We start from the raw sequence: 23,187 nt of genomic DNA on the forward strand, positions 1-23,187 counted from the left end.
GAATTAGACAGTCAAATCTTTAAGCGTTAGCTGTAACCGCTTCTACGCCCTTTCCTTACCCAAAATTCATTTCTGGTTGCAGCGCTAGGTCATCAGAGCAGGTATTTAAAAAAAAAGATTAGGTAAATATTTGCATTTATCTGTGAAACGAAGCCATAAAAGTGTGAGTGGTATCTTGTTAAAAGAAAATGCTTTCACGCCATTATTCAGGTAGGATTTCGAATACCTTTCTCCAAAAAATTATAGAACAAATCAAAAATCGAGTTCTTAATGACTTGCAACTATAACCTTTACGCTTTCATAAACCAAGTTTCCCCTTTTCAGTGGGGAATATTCCGCACTTTGTTACACTTTTTCTCGCTACAGGGTAGATAGACAGCGAGGGTAACGGCACGTGCCTTTCGTTATTTCCATATGTATAATGCTTTGTAAATTCTCTGCACCGGTTCCCTCTGCTTGGATGTTTTTGTTATAGAATAGGTACATAGTTATAAATATCTCTCTCAGCTGCCGACGGACGTCGCACAGGTCCTGCGCATAGCCATCAATAGTTAAGAGCGAACAAGGCGATCTAATAAAAACTTACTTTCATTTTGCGAACAGTGTTGTAAAGATCGGCAAACATGGAAGAACCAGATCGTGATCTTGCTAATATCGATGGGGCGAAACGGAGCGCCGATACATCATTGACGGCATCTCTCAACTCGGAAGACAGCTGGACGCTGCTTGGAAAAGACAACGATCAGCTGTATAAAGACCCGAGTGGAGTGCAGGAGATCGATAAAGAAGATGTTACTGTGGAGAAAGGAGAGGGCCAGTCCACCGGGAAACAGCGTCATGATAGTCACCGAAGCACTGCTGAGTAAGCTAAAACTAGTCTCAATTCATTACTTCTCAAATAAAAGTGTTCTTGTAGACAAGGGACAAAGGGACAAGTAGGATGGATGTTAGCGTGAGAGAAAAGTTGTCGTACTTTCGTGGCACTTTACTACACATTACACACATTGACACGCTTGAGTAATGTACACATTACTCAAGCGCCTACAGAGTCTTATAATGGCTTTTTACCTTGCTTTTCCAGTTCCCAGCTTGACGAATCATCCGATGGCATCAGCATTATCAGTGAGAGTGACGCGGCTAGCTCCGACAAAATGTTGGTCGAAGAGGAATCGCACTACGACCTCTCCACGGTTTATTTCACCCGAAATATTAACCTAAAGCTTCCCGATTATGAGCCACTTACACCGCCCTACACTCCAAATGATCCGAACCCAGCAGGTTCACAGGAACAAATAGAAAAGAAAACAGATTTACAGTTAAAACCAACGGATGATCAATCGGTGGAAACGATAGGATCGGTGGTGGAACATACCCATCCTACATCCGTGATCTGGACAAAGTGGATAATTTTTAATCTGCTGGCTATAGGCATGGTGGCCGTCCTATTCGGGAACTCAATGCGACTCCAGAATCGGGTAGACGAGATAAACTTCGAGCACGAAAAGCGCATCTCGGAGCTGGAGCTGGAGAATAACATTTTGAAGAACGAAATGACCAAACTGCGCCATCTTTACACACGTTCAGAGCTAGAGGAGCAAGTTCAGCAGGCTGAATTTGAGTGGATGGATGCATTGAGACAGGAGACAGTGGCAAACGTGTTAGAGGAAATTTCGGAAGCAACTGAAGCTGGAGCAGATAGTACGGTGCCACCGCCACCGGTAAGAATAGTCCCACCACAGGATGGCGGTGTGAAAAGGAAGGTAGTTTGGTCAGGTGATGAAGAGGAACCTATGCTGATTGTTGACAAAGATTATGTACTGCCTGCATTCTGCTACAACCAACATCAAGCGGTGCAGGATGACCTGTTTTCCGAGTATAGTGCAAAGTACTGTGGCATCAAGCAGCGAAAGATCGAAGCAAAAAAGAAAAAGGCTGAATTTAGCGAGAAAAAACAAGCAATGCCAGAAAGCTATAACAGATACATCCATCCAAAAGCGTCCGATCAAACTGAGCAAGAGAAGCGAGTCGACCCTGGTAGACCAGCATCACCTTTTAACATTGACTACCAGAAAGCGTTTGATGCCATCAAAGCGGAGGGCAGTGTTATCGTAGAAGCGTTGGGTAACATTCTGGATCTTTCTCCCGAACCAGAGGAAGCTGCACAAGTACGCGTGAAGCCAGAAGGAAGTGGAAGTGTGTCTCAGGGCAATACAAAACCTCCACCAAAAGATTCCACTGTGGCACAGGGTACTGGAGAGATGGAATCAGATTACAAACAGAAACAGGAACAAACGAAGCAACAGATGTATGAGGATCAAAAACAGAAGAAGCAACGACCGAATGAAAATGAGTATCGTAGTAAAGCGGACAAACCAAAGAAAATGGAAGAAAATGGGAATAGCAAGCATAAGAACGGAAAATCAAAAGGTGATCGTGAAAATAATAGTCGCTATGACAGTAATGATAGTAAAAATGGATATCGAGAGCAGAAAAGGTTTGACGACAACTACAAACATGAACGTAGCACCAACAGCAAGAAAGAGGATCATCATCACGGCAAAAGCAAATATCATCAGAAACGAAAAGATGATCGCCACTCGGACGAACGGAAGGATCATCGCAAGCGTCACAGCGGTGAAGATAATCATTACCACCAACAAAAGTTCAAGCAGAGTGAAGAGTACAAAACACGTGACTATGAACCTCAAGAGCATCATCACGAAAATCGTGACGAGCGACCAAAGCATGTGTATGTCACCGGAAAAGGATCTTATTTGGACGAATATAAAAGAACCGAATTGAACGAGGGTCATGAAAAGTATCACAATAACCAACACCATAACCGGCAGCAGTGGCAACAATCCAGTGGTGATTGGAGCGAAAAGAGGTACAAGGGACGAGATGAATACCGCCAGGGTGGTGGTAAACACGGGGAGAAACATTGGCAGGATCGTATGAAGCATGGCCGTCAGGAGGCTAGGGATGAGCATAGAAAGCAGATGGAAGGTGAAAGCAACTGGTACTTGGAGAGAGGCAATCAGCGCGAGGAGGAGCGAATTTTCCAACAACCAAACGGTCCAACGAATTGAGTGTGAATCGTGCTTCTATCGAATTCAAAACACTATATTTTACAGCATACACTTTCGCATCTATCTTCACCTATTAGGGTTGTTTGCGAAACTCTTATCGGCACAATAGATACTACAGATTTGATTTACAGCTTTCTGATGAGACAAATTTTTTTCAGCTGCAAGAACTAAAATAAAATATGTGATATATGAGATTAATGAACGTCTCTGCGTACTGCGTATCTAACATGAATAAAAACAACAACTCGTTCGAGTCCTTTAACAACGGGAAATGTGACATGCTATGGCAATATGACGACGTTTATTCGCAATACGCACCGTGTTTAACGCCCACCACCTAGAAAGCTGGGTCTCCATCGCTGCACCGCCGGCAGATTATTGCGTTGCTTTTCTTCGTGCTCGCGTTCGGCCATCTGTTCCGCCAGTAGGCGCTGATTTTCACGGAATTTTACCAGCGGATTTTCGAAAGATTTGTAATACGTCATCACCTCGCGCACGTCCTCAACTTCACTGGTAGCGATCGTAACGAGCAGTGCCATCAGATCGAATAAACCGGCGTCATCATCGTTGCCGGACCAGCGTGGTATGTTGAGCGTGTTTTCTGGATGTAGCTTTGTCGAGTTTGGATCCCAATCGACGACAATGACCTTGCTTAGATCCCGATTAAGGTTGTCCAAATTTTTCACATGATGACCATCGACAAAGTGTGTCGCATCACGTACCAAACGGTACATGATAAAACCCCGCGGGTCCAGCGCATCTAAAATAGGGAATACAGTCATCCCTTGGTCGGCGGTGAACACCACTATCTCGTAGTTGGCAGCCAACGTCTCCAGGAACTTATCAACCCCGGGGCGTTTCTTAAAACGCCACCCAGTTTGGTACGTCCAGTCCGGATGCACCAGCACATCTTTCATCTCGAGCACTAACGTGTACGGTGGCTGCACGTACGGATATTTCAGCGGATCTGGCAACAGCTTGTCGCGCGAAGGTTCTTGTATCATTTTCTGATAGTATGTCATCGATTTCCACAACCGGCGGAAGTATTGCTGGAACGTGGGCAGTTCCATGAACTCGTCCATAATGATGTTACCTTCCGCGTCCCGGTCGGGTGCGCCAAACACCCACACCATGTACACAGAGAACGCGGAAACGGAAAAGCCGAAGAAAACGAATCCAAACTTCATCCGCTTCCAGGACGATTCTTTCTCTTCCTCCTCCTCATTGCGTTGCTTTTCTTGCTGCTTCTCATGTTCGGTCCCTTCGACTGCGGTCTGGGGAAATAGTTTTGATAGTAATTGCGGTGTTGCAGTGCTTTGCTGTTGTTCGTTAGAACCCTTCCCAGCTACAAAAACAATAACGAAGCTATTACACAACTGCCTCTATACAGGCTGTAAGGCACGCGTGGTCGATACATACCAACAGTCGAGAAGAATTTCACTTGCCGGCATTGAGTGAATTTAGTGGAGGAGCAGTACGATCGGGCCCATTTGGAAGGGTCGTCCCAAACTTTAATAAACCGCTGGCTGGTATTATAGTACTGTCCGCGGTTCGTACGGTAGAGCACTGATGGTGAAATTGTTTGATATTGGCCAATTTGTCGCAAGCGAAACAATTCGTGCAGGTTCCTTGAAACCATTTTCAATGTTTTCGTTTTTAGCTTAAGCATGTGCTTTGACATTTGATCCTGGACTGTGTAAACGGAACGGTGTGGTACAAATAAGAATAAATGTTACGTTTGACGTGTGTTACACGTCGAAGACATACAGTTTATTTATGTTTTATAATTTTTATGAAGCTCAATGCAATGTGAAGTTGTTTAAAAAGCTTTTAAAACTTATATGGATAAAATAATTCAACAATTTAGGAAGGTAGAAGATCAAAACGCTTTGAAAAGACAACATATACTTTGCGCTGTCGTCTGTTTCTGCACTTCATTCGAGCTCTAATGTCAATTGATGAACTGTCAAAGCAAACTCGTTGTGAACAAACCGCTACAGCTTGGGTTAAATTAAACAAAAGGCCTTCGTCGTGGTTAGGTGGCATCCGGATGAAGGAAACGAATAATATATTAGTTCTTGTTCTCCAGTTCGATTGAAATACAACAATTCCTATCAAATCGAAACCATAGAAAACACTACTAATATCATTGCCTGGAGAGTAAAAGTGTTTCGCATGAAACAACAGCTAAACTTGTGTGTTGTGTTTGGGTGACGGAATTTGGCTCCTCCGTCTGTGGTAAATCATTTCCAGCACAAAAGCGCCTCGCTCAGGCGGAGGTGTTTTATCGAGGCATCATATGTCGTCGTTCTAAAGTAGTTTGTTTCAGTCGAATCACAGCAGGGAAATGTGGTAATCCGCGATGAACTAGCGTTTATTTCTCCCCTAAAAACATTGGCTATCCGTACAAGTGATTGTGAATTGGTGTCAAGCAAGGTCATCGGAGCCCTCATCTTGTTTACAGCGAAACTTCGCGTGACAGAGTTTGCACCATTCGTACGAGTTAAAAAGAAAAACTGTGAACAGGTCCAAAACGAAAACGGCGAATTTGAATGAGTTATGGATGAGACGCTCGAACAGCATAATCACCATTTCCCGTGATGGTTGCGTAGATTTAGTCTAAAGATAAGCTATCAGTTTCCCTACACTATCAGTGGACTGAGCATGAGAAGAGGTGTGTAACCAGAAGGTGGGTTTCAACACGCTAGTTTAGTGTGCATATTTGTTGTTAGTGGTTTGTGTTTGTGGTTTATTGTATTCAATTGTGCACGATTGTGCTGGTACGAACCGATTGGACGCAATTTGGCATTAGGCGTGCTGGGTTGCTTGTTGTGAAAATATTCCTAAGCAAGACGTATTGCCGCAAAACATTCCTTAATCTGAGGCCGCAAGCTGTAAGCTAGATTCAGCAGCTCCGTTACGAACAATAACAAAGCAAACAGCGTGCTGCTTTAACTCTGGCATCTCTGGACACAAACTAAAGTTTGCAAAAATGGCACATGAATCGGTAAGTAATGAAGTAAACATGTAAGCTTCCACTTGTATTACGGATCCATGCGGGAGGATCGAAAATTTGTATGAATATTTATTAAGTTCATCAAGCGCACCGTATCCGGAAGCCACAACTTCTCACAATTCATCATCCAATAGGCACTCCTCTGGAGGAAGGTCTACTAGTTCAATAGCGTCTACAGTGACAAAGCTTCCATACTTTGGAGCGCATTCAAAATAGCGTTTACCTTCAAAGGTCCCATCGTTCACACCTACCGGTTCATCGAACTTGACTCCGAGAAAGATGCCAGCCTTGCCTTCTAGCTTTCCCTGGTAAGCAATCGTTCCGAGACGTGATGGTGCACATTTTGTCATCACTTTGCAACGTTTTCCAACGGTGGCATCTCTCAGTTTTTTCTCCTGCTCCTCCCTAGATCGAGCTCGTGCTGCCATTTTTTGGGCAGCCCTGTGCTCATTGTACCGACCCAGCTTGTTTTGGCGCAAGTAGTTACGTAAACTGTCCTGCCGGCTATCGTACTGCTCCGGCGAAAGTTCAAACTTATCGGCACCTCCATCGTCCAACCACGTACAGTGGCCGATAACGTGAAGACGCATCCCATGCTGGATGGGAAAATCTCCAAGCAGTTTATGCTCCCCTTGTTCAATGATCTTCATCACGAATTTGTCATTATTGTACAATTCGAGCTGCATTCCGTACGCACTAACGCCTGTGACAAACTCAAGAAGATTCTAAAATCATACAAGCAAAGTATTAGATTCTGGGGAACTCTGAAGCATCAAAGGACTTACTTTAAGTTCAGCAATTGGAGTATTTGGATCTAATTTTCGATCGTACGATATAGCATCATTTTGGGAGTTGGTAATGTGCAAATGAATCAAATCTGCCATTATTATTGGCTAAGGATGATCACAGAAACCGTCAACCGTCAACCGTGCCCACACAAACAAATAGAAAGTCTTCGAAGAACAACAGCTGCAGCAACTCTTTTTAGTCGTTACGGTTGTTGTTGGATGAATGTCATAGCAACCAAAAATATATTGAACAACAAACAGCAAGACTACTTTAAGGGTTAAAATTTAACGTTAGTAAGGAGAAGCCGTGAGCGTCATATAACTTATTGCGGGCTTTTACGCGTTAGCAATGTTAGCACGTGGATGAATGTCCTTACCTTTCGCCGTAATACAAGATACGCTATCTAACTTCTCTGGATAAATTTAAGCATTGCCTTCAGCACTTCAGGGGTAAATATGGTCAAAAAATAGCAACTGAAAAATGGCATTCAAATCCCACTTATTGCAAAAAAAAGTAAAAAGGCAACTTTTCTCTAATCAGAATGCGTGCTATCTAAAGCTTTATTTTATTGAATTTCAGTAAGTAAATAGTGCCAAAACATATCACGTACTCTATTTTGCAGGAGGACATGTTACTCCGGGCACACACGGGTCGTTGGGTACACACTCGATCAGCGGGTCACAGCATGCACGGTGGGGATAATCGCACACCCATTCGCGGACGTTAAAATGCAGTCCTGGTGGACAGTTCATTTCGCACGCACGGCCTGTTTCACACACGTAGTAACGGGTGCAATCGCTGTGTGCCAAAAACACTGGTTTGGCTGGATTGATTGCTGGACACTCGGCGTTTGCGATGCAGTTCAGTGGGCAAGAATTGCACTCGTTCCTCAGCTGGTCAATTGCCTCGGATGGATTCGGATCGGCTAGCTCTCCCAGCACTGTAGTCACTACAATCCCGACAAAAAGGATGATTTGTTTCATCGTACTCTTGTTTGCTGCTACTGCACACTTGGTATAGGAGCTGGTTAGCTTTTCGACAAATGTTGCAAAATGCGTTGGTTAAGCATAAGACGCTGCTGGTTTTATATGGAGTTAAACCTAGTGGTCGATTTTAGATACGATTTCGCGGAATGATCAATTGATTATTTTATCGTAAAATAATTAGACCTATCGATCATTGTTTGGATCTATGTTTCTGTTGCCGAACAAAAGGGGTGTCTGGGAATTGGTTAGCAACTATCAGATACCTGTAAAGCCTGGATGGACTGAAGTTTAAAATTTAAGATGCTGTCCTTTGGATTATTATCAGAAAACGACCTAGCTTCTTAAGGGATGCAATATCTCTCCATGTGTGCTGCTTATCGCTGCTGAAACAAATGTTTAGTCGTATAAGTTTTAAAACGTTCTGCGCAATTAACTTACCTAATCCTGTTGAGTATTATTTGATTGGAAATTTTTCGCCCCATAAACTGTTTCAAATTTTATTAGATATTACAACAGAATGCCGGGTGAAGAAATCAATCAATCTTCGTTCCGTTTTGCTTACATTGAACGACAGGATTAAGCGCATTACAAACCAACTTCTCTTATCTGTATGTCTACTTTTTTCGTTTTGTTCATAAACGATACATCATTTTGTCTATAACATATCTAGGCTATTTTGGTTCGGCGTGATTACTTTTTGATAACGACGCTGAGCTTTCACACTAAAAGATCCCCAAAATTCCGCTAAACCTTTCTCCAGGTTGTAGGATTTTGATTCTTCAGCTATGGCAGCTTCGCTAAAATTTTCGTAAAAAGATTTCCATAATAGATGTCACTTGTATTTGTTACTCATAGGCTTTTTGAAAAAGCACTATAATATAATTATAATAGAGCGGTATAATGGTTAAGATTGCTTTTGTCTCTTGTAAGACATACTATTTAACGAGTGACGAAACGACGATCCACTAAAACGATAGACGTTAGGTTTATTGTGAATTAACCTGAATCCTCTTGCTTTTTCACGACGAAACAGGTCGTACAATATAAAGAAAGATATCGCCTGGAATCCTCTCCTGCATCGTTCGAATTTGTGTCGGAAAGAAGAGCATAAATATGTTGCAGATATGTATGTATGTGAGCACGACAGCTCTCACATACTACCTCAGCCTCTCGCGGAGTATCATGTTAGAGCTGCTCTGCTCAAAGATACCCAGCATATGGCTCTGCCATCGAACATTGCGTCCACTTGATCGCTCGTGCGTACGCGATCGCTCGTGTACTTCTCGGCGCTGTGAGGCAGGAAATTTCCAGCGATCGTGAACCGTTGTTCCAGCCTCTACGTTGCACGTTTCGAGCGATATTGATTGATGTAGTGGTACTGCAAATGCAACGCAATGAGAGCTAGCGGGCGCGTCCGCTGCAGAAGCGAACCATCCTGGTGAAAGAAAGAAAGCCCATTTCTTCTCAGTTTATGTTCAGTGGTGCTCGCGTCGCGCGCTCGACGGGTTGCGAACGTGTCCGACTCTAGGCGATGATGAATTGAATATCTACATCTCGCTACAGCTCGGTTTCCGGTACTTTAATGTTGGATAAAATAATAGTTGACTGGAATTGTGGATTCACAGCTCGAGTACTGCAGCAGTGTGGATTGTGATTTCGTTTGTTATTACAGTATGACTAAGTTGCCCAGCGTATTTTTCGTTTGTTGTTGAATGGAGCAAGGTTTTGAAGCGCAACGTTTCATAAAGAAAAGGCCTCCAGATGCTGTATGCGTGAGAGTGTTTGTGTCGGGGTTCATGCTTCGCAAATTTCTTGACGGTAGTGGTGTTCCGTTATAGTGTCGTTATTAAATCGGTAGGGCAGCTGACCTCGTCCGCGCAATTTGCTCGGATGTCGGAAAGTAAAAGATGCCCCGCAGAGAAATGTAGTGAAATGTGAAAGTGAAACAACGGCTTTACTAGTATAATAATTGTACGAAACTCGTTCGGTTTGTTGATAGTTTTTTTTTCTTTCTTGTAAAGCATACGGTAGAGTTCATACTTTTTATATGCTTTACTGAAATCTCAGGGAATCTTTAGGCACCTATTATAAGTGATTCGTGTGCTGTAATGTATTTCGTTATTACACTAAGCCGACATTGATTTGCAATTGCGCTTTGATAATGAAAAGGAAAAATAAGATCACCATCATGGATCTTGTCCTGCTTTGGGCCCTGAAGGTAAAGCTTGTGTTAAGCACTATCTCTTATTAATTTCTTTATATTTTTAGACAATTTTCATTTTTATTAAAAATCATAAAAAACTAGATCAATAAACATTCCTTAAACATGCGAGCCAGCGTAGAAAGTGTTGCAAACCTTGGTACTGATGGAACGATGGAATGAGTCGGAATCATTGCAATACAATGGGTGCAATAAATAAGAACGGCAAAGTTTTAGGGTCTTCACGATATTGCTTTTATTTGACAATTGCCAACGGCTTAACTCATGTGTGTGAAAGTATACAGAGCGAAACAGGTGAAATAGTTAATTTCGCAAATAATATCCAACAGTGGCGTACAATAGAAAGACTGTTTATTTACTGCTATTTGAAATAATGAACGATTTTGGCTTTACTGTGGTTGTATTTCCTTGAATTTACCAACAGCAGAATTGGTGGACCAGATGAGATCTCCATATCGGTCCGCAGCTACCACTCAACTATCGTGCCGCTTCGACAATAATTATCTACTGGACCCTTTTTTCGAAGTGCTTATTACACTAAAAATGAAGTACCGTACGCTTGCGCTGGTTTGACCACGACCAGGCTCTGCGTGAAAGCCGGTTTGTGTGTCGTCCTGGTATTAGAGGGATGAAAACAACTTTTCTCTTCGTTTCAACCTCACAGAAGATACTTTGAAGAGCATATTCGTAATCCCAAACGGCGTTGGCTCGCTGGAATCCAGAAAAGGAACAGCAAATGTATGTAGCGTCGATAGTTGTAGCTACCATTTAACCAATTTGACCTATTTCTTTCCGGTCATACATTCAAATGAAGCAGAAATCGCATACGCGCCCCTGCCTGTGCCAACGTAGACGCTGCGGATATGCAATAGAAGAGAATTAGCTCCCATTCGCACACACGAGCATGGTCGAGATCGCGTCTCAGCATCCGGAGTCAGTGTCGGTTTAGATTGCATTTGTAAACGTACGGTTTCTCGTCGGTCTGGCTTGAGCCTTGAAACGGATACACCTAACTGCCTCTCTTCCCTGTGGTGCTTATGGCGATGGAGATGGTGGTGTAGGTATTAGTTGGCAAGGGAGGTAGGTTGTGGTTTTTTGACGTTAGGGCTGTGCCATAGAACCTGCTTTTCTCGTTCGGTTGCACTCGATACAGCGAAGGTAATGTTATAAACCTGCTCTGTTCCAAAATGCCTGGATGCATCCTGCGTTGCTCGCCAAGAAGGAGAATCCAAACCAGCCGGCCGGCATTTATATTACCCCTTTGCTTATTTTGATGTCGGATAAGCTTTGTGGTAAAAAATGCTTTAACGGATTTTTACTTGCTACTTTATTTGCGGTTTATTGGTGGTAAAAATACGAAAATCGATCAATCAACCGGGGTTTCCCCGGAAGTTGGATGAATGTATCGTTGTAATGCTTATGCAGTTTATAATGCATGCGGTATCGACTATTGCACGCCAAGAACGACCATAGGATCGTTGCTCCTTACGTCGGATAGGTTTGATTATGTAGATAATTATTAATCAATAAAAAAATTCAGCACGTCAGGACATAAATTGTATCTTTTTCTTCAAAGAACGTTCTCAAACAACAGAAATTTCGATCAAACTGTGTTGCAATAATTATAATTGTTTGGTTGGATTAATTTCTACTTCGTTTTCTTCTTTGGGTCTTCAATTACGTTATGTCAACAAATATACGAAATGTCCACTTTATGCACCCGTAGCGGAATAGTCGGTCCTGCGTGCGAGGAGGTAGTTTGAGCGAGACTCCATACCCAGTCCTGTCGTGTGAAGACCGGCGTCGCTACTACCATACCATACACATAACTTAACATTGTAAAATTACACCAACATACGCAAATATTACAAAGCACATTGTTTGTTGAAATTAATTTTATTTGAGAGAAAGAGATGATGTTTTCCCATCCGCTCAATAATGTAAAGAAAAACGAAACATATCCAAGTGCTTGTGGATTTCCCTCGTGCATTCAAATCACAAGCAAACTTTCTTTTCCTACGATCATCAGTTGTAGCCAAATCCGATAAAAGCTCTCGAATCCGGTGTAAACCTTATGCTCGAGCTGACCCAACAGATGAGCATTTGGTTCGCTGTTTCTTGAAGACTTTCGCCTTGTGCTGCTGTTCCGAATTCGAACCCCGTTATGCGTTACCCAGCTCGCGATCGTGATGGTAGTGTGTGTAGTTTGATCGTCAAACTGCGTTTTCGCCATATTCTTCAATTCATATATTTTTCCATTACTTTATTCGTCGTTTTCAATTGTTCCCGTTCATTTAATGTAGCCTAACATTTTTTTTTCTTTTAAACAGGTCGTTAAAGAATTTATCGATCGGATCAATAGCACCAACAACAACGACCCAAACCGAAAAGCAGTTACTCCGGCTATTGCCGCCCGTTTCCTGTTGGCACGTAAATATGACATCACTCGTGCGATGGCGCTTTACGAGCAGCATGAGCTGATCCGACAACGAGAAGGGTTGTACGGATTCGATCCACTCAACGAACCGCTTCGAGCAGAGCTTGAAACCGGCAAGTTTACGATCTTGGTATGTTATTATAAAATAGAACTATGATAGAGTGTTTTTTTCTAAATAAAAACAATGGCAAACTTAACTGATAACGTGTTTAAGCTTTAGAATATTTGTCCTCGAAATTATTATCCTTTTAACTTTGAACTGTTATACTTGGTACAAATCATGCCGATCATTGTAAAGCTTAGTAGACATATTTTAGATGGGCGGTGCTTTGGTCGCCGAGAAGATAGCAACGCCACACGGTAAAACTATTTTCAAATTTTATTCAACGAATTATTCATTTCGAAGGGAAAAGTATTATCATCAGCGCAACAGTAATCATTAATCTTGAATTATGTTTAATTTAATGCTGGATCATGTTACATTGTCTTAAGCATCCTACGAATGAGAACAATTTAAGTCACTTGTAGTCTACCGCTTGTCCGAAATTGGTGTAGATTGTGTAAAGCTTAAGAGAAGTTTACTTAATGCTTATTTTCTACTTTATCTTCTTCCCTGAAGCCTGGACGAGATGCCAGTGGAGCAGCGATCGCTCTGTTTACTGCGAATTTGCACTATCCGATGACTGTAACTCATAAAACAACTCTACAAGGCGTTGTTTATCAGCTGGACGTAGCGTTGCAGAGCTCCGAAACACAGAAGGCAGGATTAGTATTCATCTACGACATGAGCACTTCAAAATATTCCAACTTCGATTACGATCTGTCTCAAAAGATCCTCACACTGTTAAAGGTAAGATAGTAAATTACTTGAAAATCACTTGAACACTTTTTTCAGCCCTTCTAGCGACAGAGAAGCGATCGGTTCCAACGTAACCAAAGCATTTCACACTCGTTTGAATTAGAATAGATTTTTTATAAAACTAAACACTCGGAAGACATGTGACAAATATCTAAATATTTTGATACTCGTATTATAAAATGTTTCGGAATTGCATTCGTCTTAAATGTTGATCGCTCTACAGGCATGCAGGCCCGAAGCAAAATGATTTGTCAAAAAGGGGTCCAACTACCGATTCAATGAAGCAAACACGATCACAGGTTATTTATTCAAATCTCTACTGGATGAATCGATGGCTTTGAACAAAAAAAGAAAGTGTGCGAAAAGATGACGAAGGTTACGTACACCTTTCACACCCACGACCTATACGTTGCGGCGTGGTCAGTTGATCCCAGATAAGGTGACCGCACGTTTTGCAGTGGTGTATTGCGTCGCTAGGATTATATACGAAACGTCATAATTAAGACAGCATATCGATGTCGTCCCCAGTTATGTATTTTGCTGCCGAGCGTATGCCCGTATGTGTGTGTGTGTGTGTGTGTGTGTGTGTGTGTGTGTGTGTGTGTGTGTGTGTGTGTGTGTGTGTGTGTGAATAGTTCGTGCCCTGGGCGTTGATACACGCGTTGACAATATCCAAATTGTTTCAATTGAGACGCAGCCACGCGGATGTTCTATGGCGCATATGTTGCTCCTAATGTCTGTTGTGTGCTTTAGGAAGCTACATTGCGATCGTACGCATACCTTCGCGCACATACGCAGCGGAAGTCCACTTCTAGACTGTTTCCCGTGGAGAAGAAGCTATTTGTAAGCGGTGCAAAACGACAAACGAATAAACGACAGTAAGTGAACGGGACAGTATGCTAAGCAAACGGCGCACGCTGCGGATTTCCTGGAAGCCGAAATTCACGCCTGGATGCCTACGTACGTCGTTGGGGCAAGTCCATTTTTGGGAGCGATATCACCTGTTGTTCCGCTGTTTTTGGCCTCCTTGACATTCATTCAAAATGCAAGGCAGATCAGTCAACTGGGAGTAGTGAAATTGAAAGAGAACGGGCATGATTTTGAGTGCTTTAGATTGGTAGATCTATTTACTTACCTTACGTGCAGCGCTTCGTGTAGACGTCTCGATCAGATCAGTTTTGTTTAGTGTTGAGCATGTCATTCATTGAGTCATCGTGAGTGAAACCCAGTGGTTTCGTTAATAACATTATTCGTGTGGCGTCAACGCATGCGTACGCTTTCATGACGTGAGCTAATCGTGCGTTTTCGATTAGCTCACCGATCTTCCTTCGTGTCAGTGCATTGCATCGTTGTAGTATCGGTGGCAACGAATATCAAAGCTGTTTGTGTAGTTTCTAGTGCTGTGAGGAATGAATATCTATCAATAAGTACAACGCAACGATCAATAAGTGAGACAAGGTAGTTAAATAGTTGTACTTTGAGGTGTTTAATAGAATACAATGAATCCTAATGCTTCGTTTGGTTTTGCGTGTTTTACTGTTGCTGGTTGACGGTATTTCCAAACCGTTCGAAGCCGTGCGATATTACAGAGGTTGGCTATTTTTTCGTCGTCGTCGGTTTCGATCTAACACCGAAACCCTCGATTTGTATTGTATATTAGATACTACTTCCGAAGAAGTTTGGAGCTTTGTTTCTGTCTTTAATGATCCTTTCCAAAACTGTGATCTTAGTCCAAAAGCAGCGAAAGTTAATTCAATACAAAACTTATAAAGACTTTTGTTTATAAAGATAAATACTACTAATGATAGGAAATGAACTAAATCATTAACGGAACTTTGAATCCTTGCAGCATGGGTCGCTACTTGAACTGCACAGACACAGTACACCTTTGTAACCTGTAGTCTGTGCTGCCGACCCCTGGCTCTAGTGAACGTGCATAGTGGTAACAAGTCTTGTTATTGTAATAAGTTGGAAATGTAAATTTTGAATCAGGTACATATAACATTATTTGATGTACTGGAACTTTTTTTTTTTTTTCTAATATTTCCTACATCGGCTTATTGTCTCGAATGTAAAGAAAGTAACAGTTTTCGATAAAATGATTTCGATAACCAGATGAACTATTTTGTAAAGTTGAATTTAGTTAGCGTTTGAGAGGCAGATTCATGGCAGATTGACTTCTTGTACTGTCGTAAGATTGTTTGAGGGTAAATTGAAATCATTGAACCGGCGAGATGTTTTGGAGCTTCCGGTCCTTTTTATGTCATTCAGAGTGATTTATACGCCATCTTTAATTTCATTCCCGCATCCAAAGTTGGTACATTCATTCAGAATATGTTATTCATCTTATCATTTATCCAAATAGTTATATTCTAATGAGGTATGATCTTGTTACACCGGTGCACTGTCCTGCACTGTATTTTCATAACAAACGCACTCAGTGTAACCTTTTTTCCCTTCGTTTCTCACCGGACAAGGACGATTGAACATTATCCTGACAACCGATAGCAATGTTGCCATCCGTGTATTTGTTTGTGAGCATGTGTTTGTTCGTAGCGTCCCATGAGCAGTGTTTGTGTTGTGTGCGAGGGTCGGTGTGTTTATGTGTGCCGGATATATAGTGCGTGTGCGTGAGGTGTTCTGAGGCGCACGCGTTTCACGAAGCTAACACGATGTATAGACATTAGAGTCTGTTATTTTGTGAAAAGCACAGTAGTGTGTGTATGCGTGTGCGCGCGGAAACGCAGGCGCATTCGGTCTTTCCCCCTCGATTTTTGATTGCACAAAATGTTCAGCAAACGACACACAACTACACTTCACAAAAAATCAGCGCCATATTACGAAGTGACCACTAATCAGTATGCATCAACTTGGTGCGCGTATACGGCGTGGATTTCGCGGTGCCAAAAACAACCCTTAACGTATTGCGCTGTCAGTAGAAAAACTATTTCTGACACAGAGTAACGTTTCGGTGCGTACGGTCCACGCAAAAATATGTATAGTAATTACTAGTTCCGGAAGATTCAAAGCATGGTATTCGGTCGCCATATCGACCCTTTCGGATGTTGACGTTGCTTATGTATGTCAACCCGTTCGTCGTGTTAGATAGTGTTTGTTTTTAAAAACGCGAATATATTCTGCGTGCCTGCAAGTATCCTACAGCATAGGGATTTTCCCTTTTGCCGTATCTGTGAAGCTTAAATGTGCTGTGCGTGAATACCTGCGTAGGATTTATGGTATATAAAAGTGTGTATGGTGAAAAACAAGAATCTCTAAATTGCAAGTAGAGAGCGTGTAGCCAATCCCTCTAGTTGCTGCTTCTGCTGCTGCTACCGCAGCAAGTGTATTATCGATTTTGTGAAAAATCTCATTTCCGTCCATCCTGTGCAAGCGTGGTCGTATGGTAGGAAAAAGTTATAAATATTTCCTTTGTTCTGTCCGAAGCAGTTGCCACAATTGAAGAAAAATATTTTGTGGAAAATTGCCAACGCAATGTATTGCTACTTTGTCGCAACTAACAAAAATGTGGTAACCTCTGTTCACGGTAGCAGCAAAACAGTCGTCCCTTCGTGAAATATAAAATATACCTGTGAAAGAGGGGCAGAAAAAAGTCTAGCATTGAAGGTTAGTATGAGGGTTTTCGTCGGCACGTTTGTTAGGAACATGAGTTTGCCAGGCAACCTAGGATTTCTTTTCAATGTGCTGCTAGCGGTAATGTAGTGCTGAATGTCAAGAACATTGATGTTGATTTATCGTAGCCAACGCCAAGTTTTATCGTACTCACTCACGCATAATGATACTTCGTGTCATTCAAATCAGGTTTCGAATGGGTATGGCAAAGGTGACAGTGGACAGTATAATTTGAGTGTCGGTGTCCTAGTGGAATGCAATGTGTTAAATTAGTGTATATGGATTTTGGATACGTAATTGGTTGCTTGCTTTACACTTTACATGCAGAGGGAATAACCGGATAAGAGCGAGAGTAAATGCAGCAACGTTGTTTTCCAGTAGCAGAAGAAACGCAATCGTGGGTGATCGTGAAAAAGTTGCTCATGTTTATATAGTGGAAACACACAAGAGCAGTCCCGTTCATTCGGCCGGTAGAAACGAGATCAAAACGTTGTCCTTGTTCAAGGGCGTGATGATTTGGCGTTAGAATCAAACATTCTAAATTTCCCTGCGAAGGGCTAAAAATATAATGCTTCATTTGAGACAATTTGCGTAACATTTCGACGGTGATTGTTTTATCTAGCATTTGCTGTAAGATTTTTAAGGCACGTTTATTGATTGACATAACAATGTTGTTAAAAAATAACGTTAATTTATGATTGTGAATAGTACTAATCCGGGGGTGGAGAGATGTTTGTGGCGTTCTTCTTCAGACGGCAGAGACTAGAGCTCATATCCCCATCCGGACTGTTCCCTACATAGTCCATAGTAAGCCATTAGATGGCCGACATGACCTAGTAGTGGTCATCTAGTCAAGTTTTGGTTGAATTTTTGTGTTTCTTGTCGAAGCGTAGTACCTGTTGTGAATAGTGGTCTGTAATACATACATCAAATGTTAAATATATAGTTGCGTGTTTGGATTGCTACCAATTTTTTGTCATATGTGTGAGATAAATAGAGTGCTTGATCGTTTACTAATACCGGTTTCAAACGCCAACCGTCCGTAAAGTCTAGGAAAAGTTGAAATCCAGGAAAGCGTGTGCTACGACAGATCAAACTCTCCGCAAGCCGAAAATAACAAAAAAGTGAAAAGAAGAAAGGTTGTAGTTTCATTCGTTCATCTTTTTTACTTCAGTCTGTAACCTGCTGATACAGTTCCAAGATTCATTCGCGTTGGTTCATATTTGTTTAATATTTTTGTCAATAATTACAGGAATTTAGATAAAATTAACATGTGTTGTCGTACTAATGTTATCCGATGCGGTGCGATAGAATGAATTGAAGTAAATGTGACCTGCATATGATAGTAACAAAAATGTATCGCAAAAAATAGACATCCATCCAACAATGCGTTTTTCAAGCAATATCAAGAGGAAGAAACTGAGATTTGGGGAATGTGTTTGTGGTGCACTGTACGCAAAGCTGTGTTGGTATCAAACTTGACCCACTTTTCAGCTCACAGGGCCTTATTCTACTACTGCAAACAAAACGTGTGTTTATATTTATTTGTACAAAAGATTGTCGGTTCGTTCTACCTAAGCACAACAAATTCCTTGATGTTCCTTACATGCTACGTTAGACATACATGATTTTCTAGCCCCGTAGAAGCCGTATACTAATCATTCTTTTCTTCACCATATAAGAATATTGTACAATTTTCCAAGTGCTTACATACATTTCACTCATATTTTTCTATTTATTTCTTTTTAGGGCGGTTATCCTGCACGGCTGAAAAAGGTCCTTATTGTAACAGCTCCGCTCTGGTTCAAAGCGCCATTCAAAATCCTTCGGCTATTTGTGCGTGAGAAATTGCGTGAACGCGTTTTCACCGTGTCAATACCACAGCTCAGTTTACATGTTCCTCGGGAATCTTTGCCAGTTCGATTAGGTGGTACCTTAGAAGTTGATCATTCCTCATGGTAAGTATAACAGAAGCAAGATTTGATCCAAAAATCTTTTGGCCAAATAGTAGTACTTCGATAATGCTTTGATAAATTTCGTGTGCTGTGTTGGATTGTACATTAGCTTGGTAACAAGTATTATGTGGTGGCTTTTTGCACTTGCTGCACTTTCGTAATTCGTTACGATAAAACAGAGAGCATTGAACAGCTGAATTTTGTTGCTGTTGGTGAAGCAGTTTACTCAAGTTTTATGCAAGATTGAGTAAATTAGGTATAGTTTTGGTAATGTATTGGGGTATCAAAAGATCGTTTTGCTTTCCCTATAAAAATCCACATCTCCTTTCGCAGGACGCACAAATCATACAAATTCTGGGTGTTGGACTGCGTCATTTATTGTGCATGCCAAGTTTAAGGTAAAATGAAATTAACCTGTTCCTCATTAAAAATGCATCCTTCTATCGAGCAGTAGAATTTCACTGATTCATATTCGCTCACCACAAAAACATAACATTGGTTTCATGATTTACAAAAAAAAAAAACAATCTATTTTATGGACAATATTATTTTTTCTTTCATTGGCATCACTATCGTTTTTAGGAGCATCCGTTATTCAATTAATTAATATTGTTGGTATAGTAATGTTTTGAACGTATAAAGATATTATGTTTAATATTGGTTTGTCAAATTTTTATTGTTATTTATTGCCTAGACTATCTAAAATGATATACAGCGGAAATGATATTAAACATTGACTAAAAGCGGAAGGTTTTACATACGTATAATTTTAAAATGAGAAAAAAGTGATTTTTCAAATGTATTTTGATACTTTGTTGTTGAGAATAACAGTTTGTAATTCAAGCTCCCAAATATGAAGAGGACGATATAAATCATTATAGTCATATTAAACTACACACAATAGTGTTATAGTTAGTGCCTTAAAATATGAAGTATTTGGTGCGACTTTTTATTATGTTAATTTTTTGTTTGTTTTGTTTTACCATCCGTAAGTACTGGTTGGAAAAGTGGTTGAAGGTTGTGGTTGATGAAGGCATTGGCTTTAATTTATTTCCCTTTTACTCATTTCATGGGTTTTTCATGCTCTCACGGAATGGTTTTTATTTAAATACTTTCACTTAGCACATTTCATGATAACGTTTAGATATATGTAAAAGATGGAATATAACGCGATGTATATTCGTGTTTTATCAAACCCAACGACCAAATACAGCGAATTAAACAAAACCAATAATTATGTTGTATGATTTCAGGTTATTACATTGTTACAAATCGATGACGAATCGTGAAGACGAAATTATTGCGACAGCGGGTCAGCAACAACAGCAGCAGCCACAAGATTCTCAAAACAGTTCCACAAGTGTGGCAGGTGCAAATGCAGGAAATGCCGGTATGGGAAGTGCAGGAATCACTGCGATACCTGTGGGAACAGCCACACTGGATACTCACCACTTGTTGAGTGGCGTTGGCTCGGAACTAGTGGATGTTGCTTACGTTACCGCGCATAATCACCGGTCAGTGTCTCCTAGCAATGGCACGCTGGTAGAGGATCACTTACATGTGGATGATATTAGCGACATAGCTGCAGTGAGTGTCAATCAGCATCATCCCACAAACCATGCAAGCAATGTTGGACATCACAATCACCACACCACCAGTGAACTGTGGACAGAAAATCCTCCGAGCAGTGCGTCTTCTGGCTTTAGCGACGACGATAGTTTGGCCGGTGCAGAAGGAGATCCCAAAACGATCGACCAAATTGTGCAGATGGTCCGAGAGAGGGGTAAGATGGGGTTGATTCGTGAATACGCCGAAATAAAAGCCCGCGCTCCAGATGGTACCTTCACGCATGCAAAGTAAGTGTGGTACTGCTTGGTGTATTCGATGGTTTAAAAAATAACTCTGGCTAATTCCTGCTGAATTCTTTCTACCGATTCTCTTTACAGGTTAAGAGATAATTTAGCAAAGAATCGTTACACGGATGTGCTGTGCTACGACCATAGTCGAGTAGTTCTGTCTCAGGAAGAGGACGATCCCACAACAGACTATATCAACGCGAACTTCGTCGATGGTTATAAACAGAAGAATGCTTATATCTCTACACAGGGACCACTGCCAAAGACATCGTATGATTTTTGGCGTATGGTCTGGGAACAACATTGTTTGTTAATCATTATGACGACGAGGGTGATGGAGCGGGGTCGCGCCAAATGCGGTCAGTATTGGGAGCCAAGTGAAGGTGGCATTGCGGAGTATGGTTTCTTTCGATTGCGGACAATGTCGATAGAAACAAATGAAGACTACACCGTGGTGGAGTTGGAAATAAGAAACATTAAGGTAGGCGTTCGCTATTATAAGCGATAAAAAAAGCATATTGTTAACCAAACCATATATTTCCAGACTGATGAGGTAAGGTGCGTTTCCCATTGGCAGTTTACCAGCTGGCCTGACTACGGTGTGCCCTCGTCGGCGAAGGCTATGCTAAATTTTCTTCAACGTGCTCGAGAAAAACAAGCAGAGATGGTACGATCGCTGGGTGATCTGTGGGCCGGTCATCCTAGGGGCCCGCCAATAGTGGTTCATTGTAGCGCCGGGATTGGTCGGACGGGTACATTCATAACGTTGGACATTTGTATATCTCGCCTGGAAGACGTTGGTACGGCCGACATCAAGGGAACGGTGGAGAAAATACGCTCGCAACGGGCATATTCAATACAGATGCCAGATCAGTATGTGTTCTGCCATTTGGCCCTAATTGAATATGCACTTTCACGCTCCATGTTACAGTCGGTAGATCTTTCAGAGTTTGATGATAGGGACGAAGAATCCGACTAAAGGAAGAAACCTTTAGTGACAAAATCTGCATAAACGTAACTAACGACAGGCACAGGTCTTTAATCGCTCTCGTTTCGGGTGGAGATGTCTGAGAAGGACCACACATTGTTTTGGTATGAGCGGTGAGCTGAAATGTTGCTATTTTGCAGGAATGCCACTGTTTGCTCTGTTCAACCTTCTACGCAATCAATGATTTTTTTGTGATTAAATGTAAATTCCAATCACTTTCTTCTTCTTCTTCTTGGCTCAACGATCTACTACTAGGTCATGATCATCGATTCGCTTACTAGACTTTCACTACCGGGGAATGGTTTAGCTCGGATTTAAATCCCGGTTTTGCCGTGTTTAGAATGGCGCTATTGTCGCATCGACCACTGGGACGCCCCTCGTACACATATTAAGCGTAATTTTGCTTTTGTATTATAAATAAGGAACTCGTTTAACTTAGAGTTTCTTTTACATTTTGGCATACCGTTTATAATTTTTTAACCGCAAAATAGCATAACGCGGTTCACATTCTACTCCACGAAAAGCAAACCTGACAGTTACTATGCAAAATACCAGGAGATATTAGGTACTATATAATATTACTCGCGAAACGATGTGGCAAATTACGGAAGGAATTTACAGCGGCCTGGCAATGGCATACCTTCTTGCTGGTGGCGTCTTTTTCGGCTTTTTGCAGTGTGATTCAACACCAAAAACAAATTACGACAGAATTAATTTCTTCCACTAAGTATGTATTCCTTACGATACAAGTAGCGAAACGAAGGTAACAAAGGTCCATGCGGAAACTCAACACGGAGAATTTTATGGCTTCGTGATAAAAATAGATTTCAATCTTCTTCCACTATTTCAGTCGAAACAAGGTTCGCTTGCTATCACAAGAGAAACACAACAATTGTATGATAAATAAGCCTATTATTTTGAAATCCTTGCATTTTAGAAGGTCGCTACAAGAGATCAGGCAACACAAACGACTATCCACGAATATCCAGTCCAGTGAAATGCGAAGAATCAATTATAAATGTGTGAAAATCCATTGAAATAGCGCGAAACAAGTGCTGTAACATGAATGTGCAAGCAAATAGAGAAAAGATATCAAAGTTTATTTTCTTCTATTTATTTTAATTTTAGTAAGGAAGATATTCGTAAGTACATGTAGTAATATTTAAAACTAGGAATAAAATAATAATTTGGAGGCGGCAAGTTCAGAGATCAAATACAAACAAAACAATAAGTAGACTAAAAAAACAATTCCGTAAATAAATATCGAACAAGAAACCAGACTGCACACCGACAACCGTGGATCGTGGAAAAATGGTCATCATTCATCTTTATAATGTAACATACTGTCCGTTGGCTTTTTA

General features: G+C 41.3%; 6 protein-coding genes across 6 annotated transcripts in view; 3 read left to right on the top strand and 3 right to left on the bottom strand.

Annotated features, from left to right (window-relative positions):
- LOC126556954 (myogenesis-regulating glycosidase) overlaps positions 1-23,187 on the top strand; it is a 259,937-nt gene that overhangs the window by 217,943 nt on the left and 18,807 nt on the right. The gene's annotated exons all lie outside the window — the stretch shown is intronic.
- Positions 541-3,089, top strand: LOC126559943 (uncharacterized). Its single transcript, XM_050216104.1, has 2 exons — positions 541-862; positions 1,082-3,089. The coding sequence occupies exons 1-2, from the start codon at positions 624-626 to the stop codon at positions 3,087-3,089; spliced, it is 2,247 nt and encodes a 748-aa protein (XP_050072061.1). The 5' UTR covers positions 541-623.
- Positions 3,344-4,786, bottom strand: LOC126558094 (mitochondrial import inner membrane translocase subunit TIM50-C-like). The gene is made up of 2 exons (XM_050214041.1): positions 4,509-4,786; positions 3,344-4,434 (listed from the first exon to the last, which is right to left on the bottom strand). The coding sequence occupies exons 1-2, from the start codon at positions 4,768-4,770 to the stop codon at positions 3,413-3,415; spliced, it is 1,284 nt and encodes a 427-aa protein (XP_050069998.1). The 5' UTR covers positions 4,771-4,786; the 3' UTR covers positions 3,344-3,412.
- Positions 6,219-6,989, bottom strand: LOC126558972 (tubulin-folding cofactor B-like). Its single transcript, XM_050215063.1, has 2 exons — positions 6,891-6,989; positions 6,219-6,830 (listed from the first exon to the last, which is right to left on the bottom strand). The coding sequence occupies exons 1-2, from the start codon at positions 6,987-6,989 to the stop codon at positions 6,219-6,221; spliced, it is 711 nt and encodes a 236-aa protein (XP_050071020.1).
- Positions 9,201-23,187, bottom strand: part of LOC126556903 (A disintegrin and metalloproteinase with thrombospondin motifs 7) — a 42,820-nt gene continuing 28,833 nt past the window's right edge. Inside the window, exon 13 of the mRNA XM_050212451.1 lies at positions 9,201-9,214. The gene's annotated coding sequence lies outside the window, so the exon portion shown is untranslated. The remainder of the gene's footprint in view (positions 9,215-23,187) is intronic.
- On the top strand, positions 9,977-21,856 carry LOC126557236 (tyrosine-protein phosphatase non-receptor type 9). The gene is made up of 7 exons (XM_050212942.1): positions 9,977-10,098; positions 12,432-12,668; positions 13,158-13,388; positions 18,777-18,985; positions 20,236-20,838; positions 20,929-21,319; positions 21,383-21,856. The coding sequence occupies exons 1-7, from the start codon at positions 10,042-10,044 to the stop codon at positions 21,815-21,817; spliced, it is 2,163 nt and encodes a 720-aa protein (XP_050068899.1). The 5' UTR covers positions 9,977-10,041; the 3' UTR covers positions 21,818-21,856.

Source organism: Anopheles maculipalpis, chromosome 2RL (assembly GCF_943734695.1).
Source record: "Anopheles maculipalpis chromosome 2RL, idAnoMacuDA_375_x, whole genome shotgun sequence".
In the NCBI taxonomy this organism is placed as follows: Eukaryota; Metazoa; Arthropoda; class Insecta; order Diptera; family Culicidae; genus Anopheles; species Anopheles maculipalpis.

What these genes read in the sequence shown, in the direction of transcription:
- LOC126559943 (XM_050216104.1), top strand. Translation starts at nt 624, where the DNA reads ATGGAAGAACCAGATCGTGATCTTGCTAATATCGATGGGGCGAAACGG. An exon ending in AGTCACCGAAGCACTGCTGA is followed by an intron (nt 863 to 1,081) that starts GTAAGCTAAAAC and finishes TTGCTTTTCCAG; the next exon opens with TTCCCAGCTTGACGAATCAT.
- LOC126558094 (XM_050214041.1), bottom strand. Translation starts at nt 4,770, where the DNA reads ATGTCAAAGCACATGCTTAAGCTAAAAACGAAAACATTGAAAATGGTT. An exon ending in GAAATTCTTCTCGACTGTTG is followed by an intron (nt 4,435 to 4,508) that starts GTATGTATCGAC and finishes TTGTTTTTGTAG; the next exon opens with CTGGGAAGGGTTCTAACGAA.
- LOC126558972 (XM_050215063.1), bottom strand. Translation starts at nt 6,989, where the DNA reads ATGGCAGATTTGATTCATTTGCACATTACCAACTCCCAAAATGATGCT. An exon ending in CTCCAATTGCTGAACTTAAA is followed by an intron (nt 6,831 to 6,890) that starts GTAAGTCCTTTG and finishes GTATGATTTTAG; the next exon opens with AATCTTCTTGAGTTTGTCAC.
- LOC126557236 (XM_050212942.1), top strand. Translation starts at nt 10,042, where the DNA reads ATGAAAAGGAAAAATAAGATCACCATCATGGATCTTGTCCTGCTTTGG. An exon ending in CCGGCAAGTTTACGATCTTG is followed by an intron (nt 12,669 to 13,157) that starts GTATGTTATTAT and finishes TCTTCCCTGAAG; the next exon opens with CCTGGACGAGATGCCAGTGG. An exon ending in GAAGTTGATCATTCCTCATG is followed by an intron (nt 18,986 to 20,235) that starts GTAAGTATAACA and finishes GTATGATTTCAG; the next exon opens with GTTATTACATTGTTACAAAT.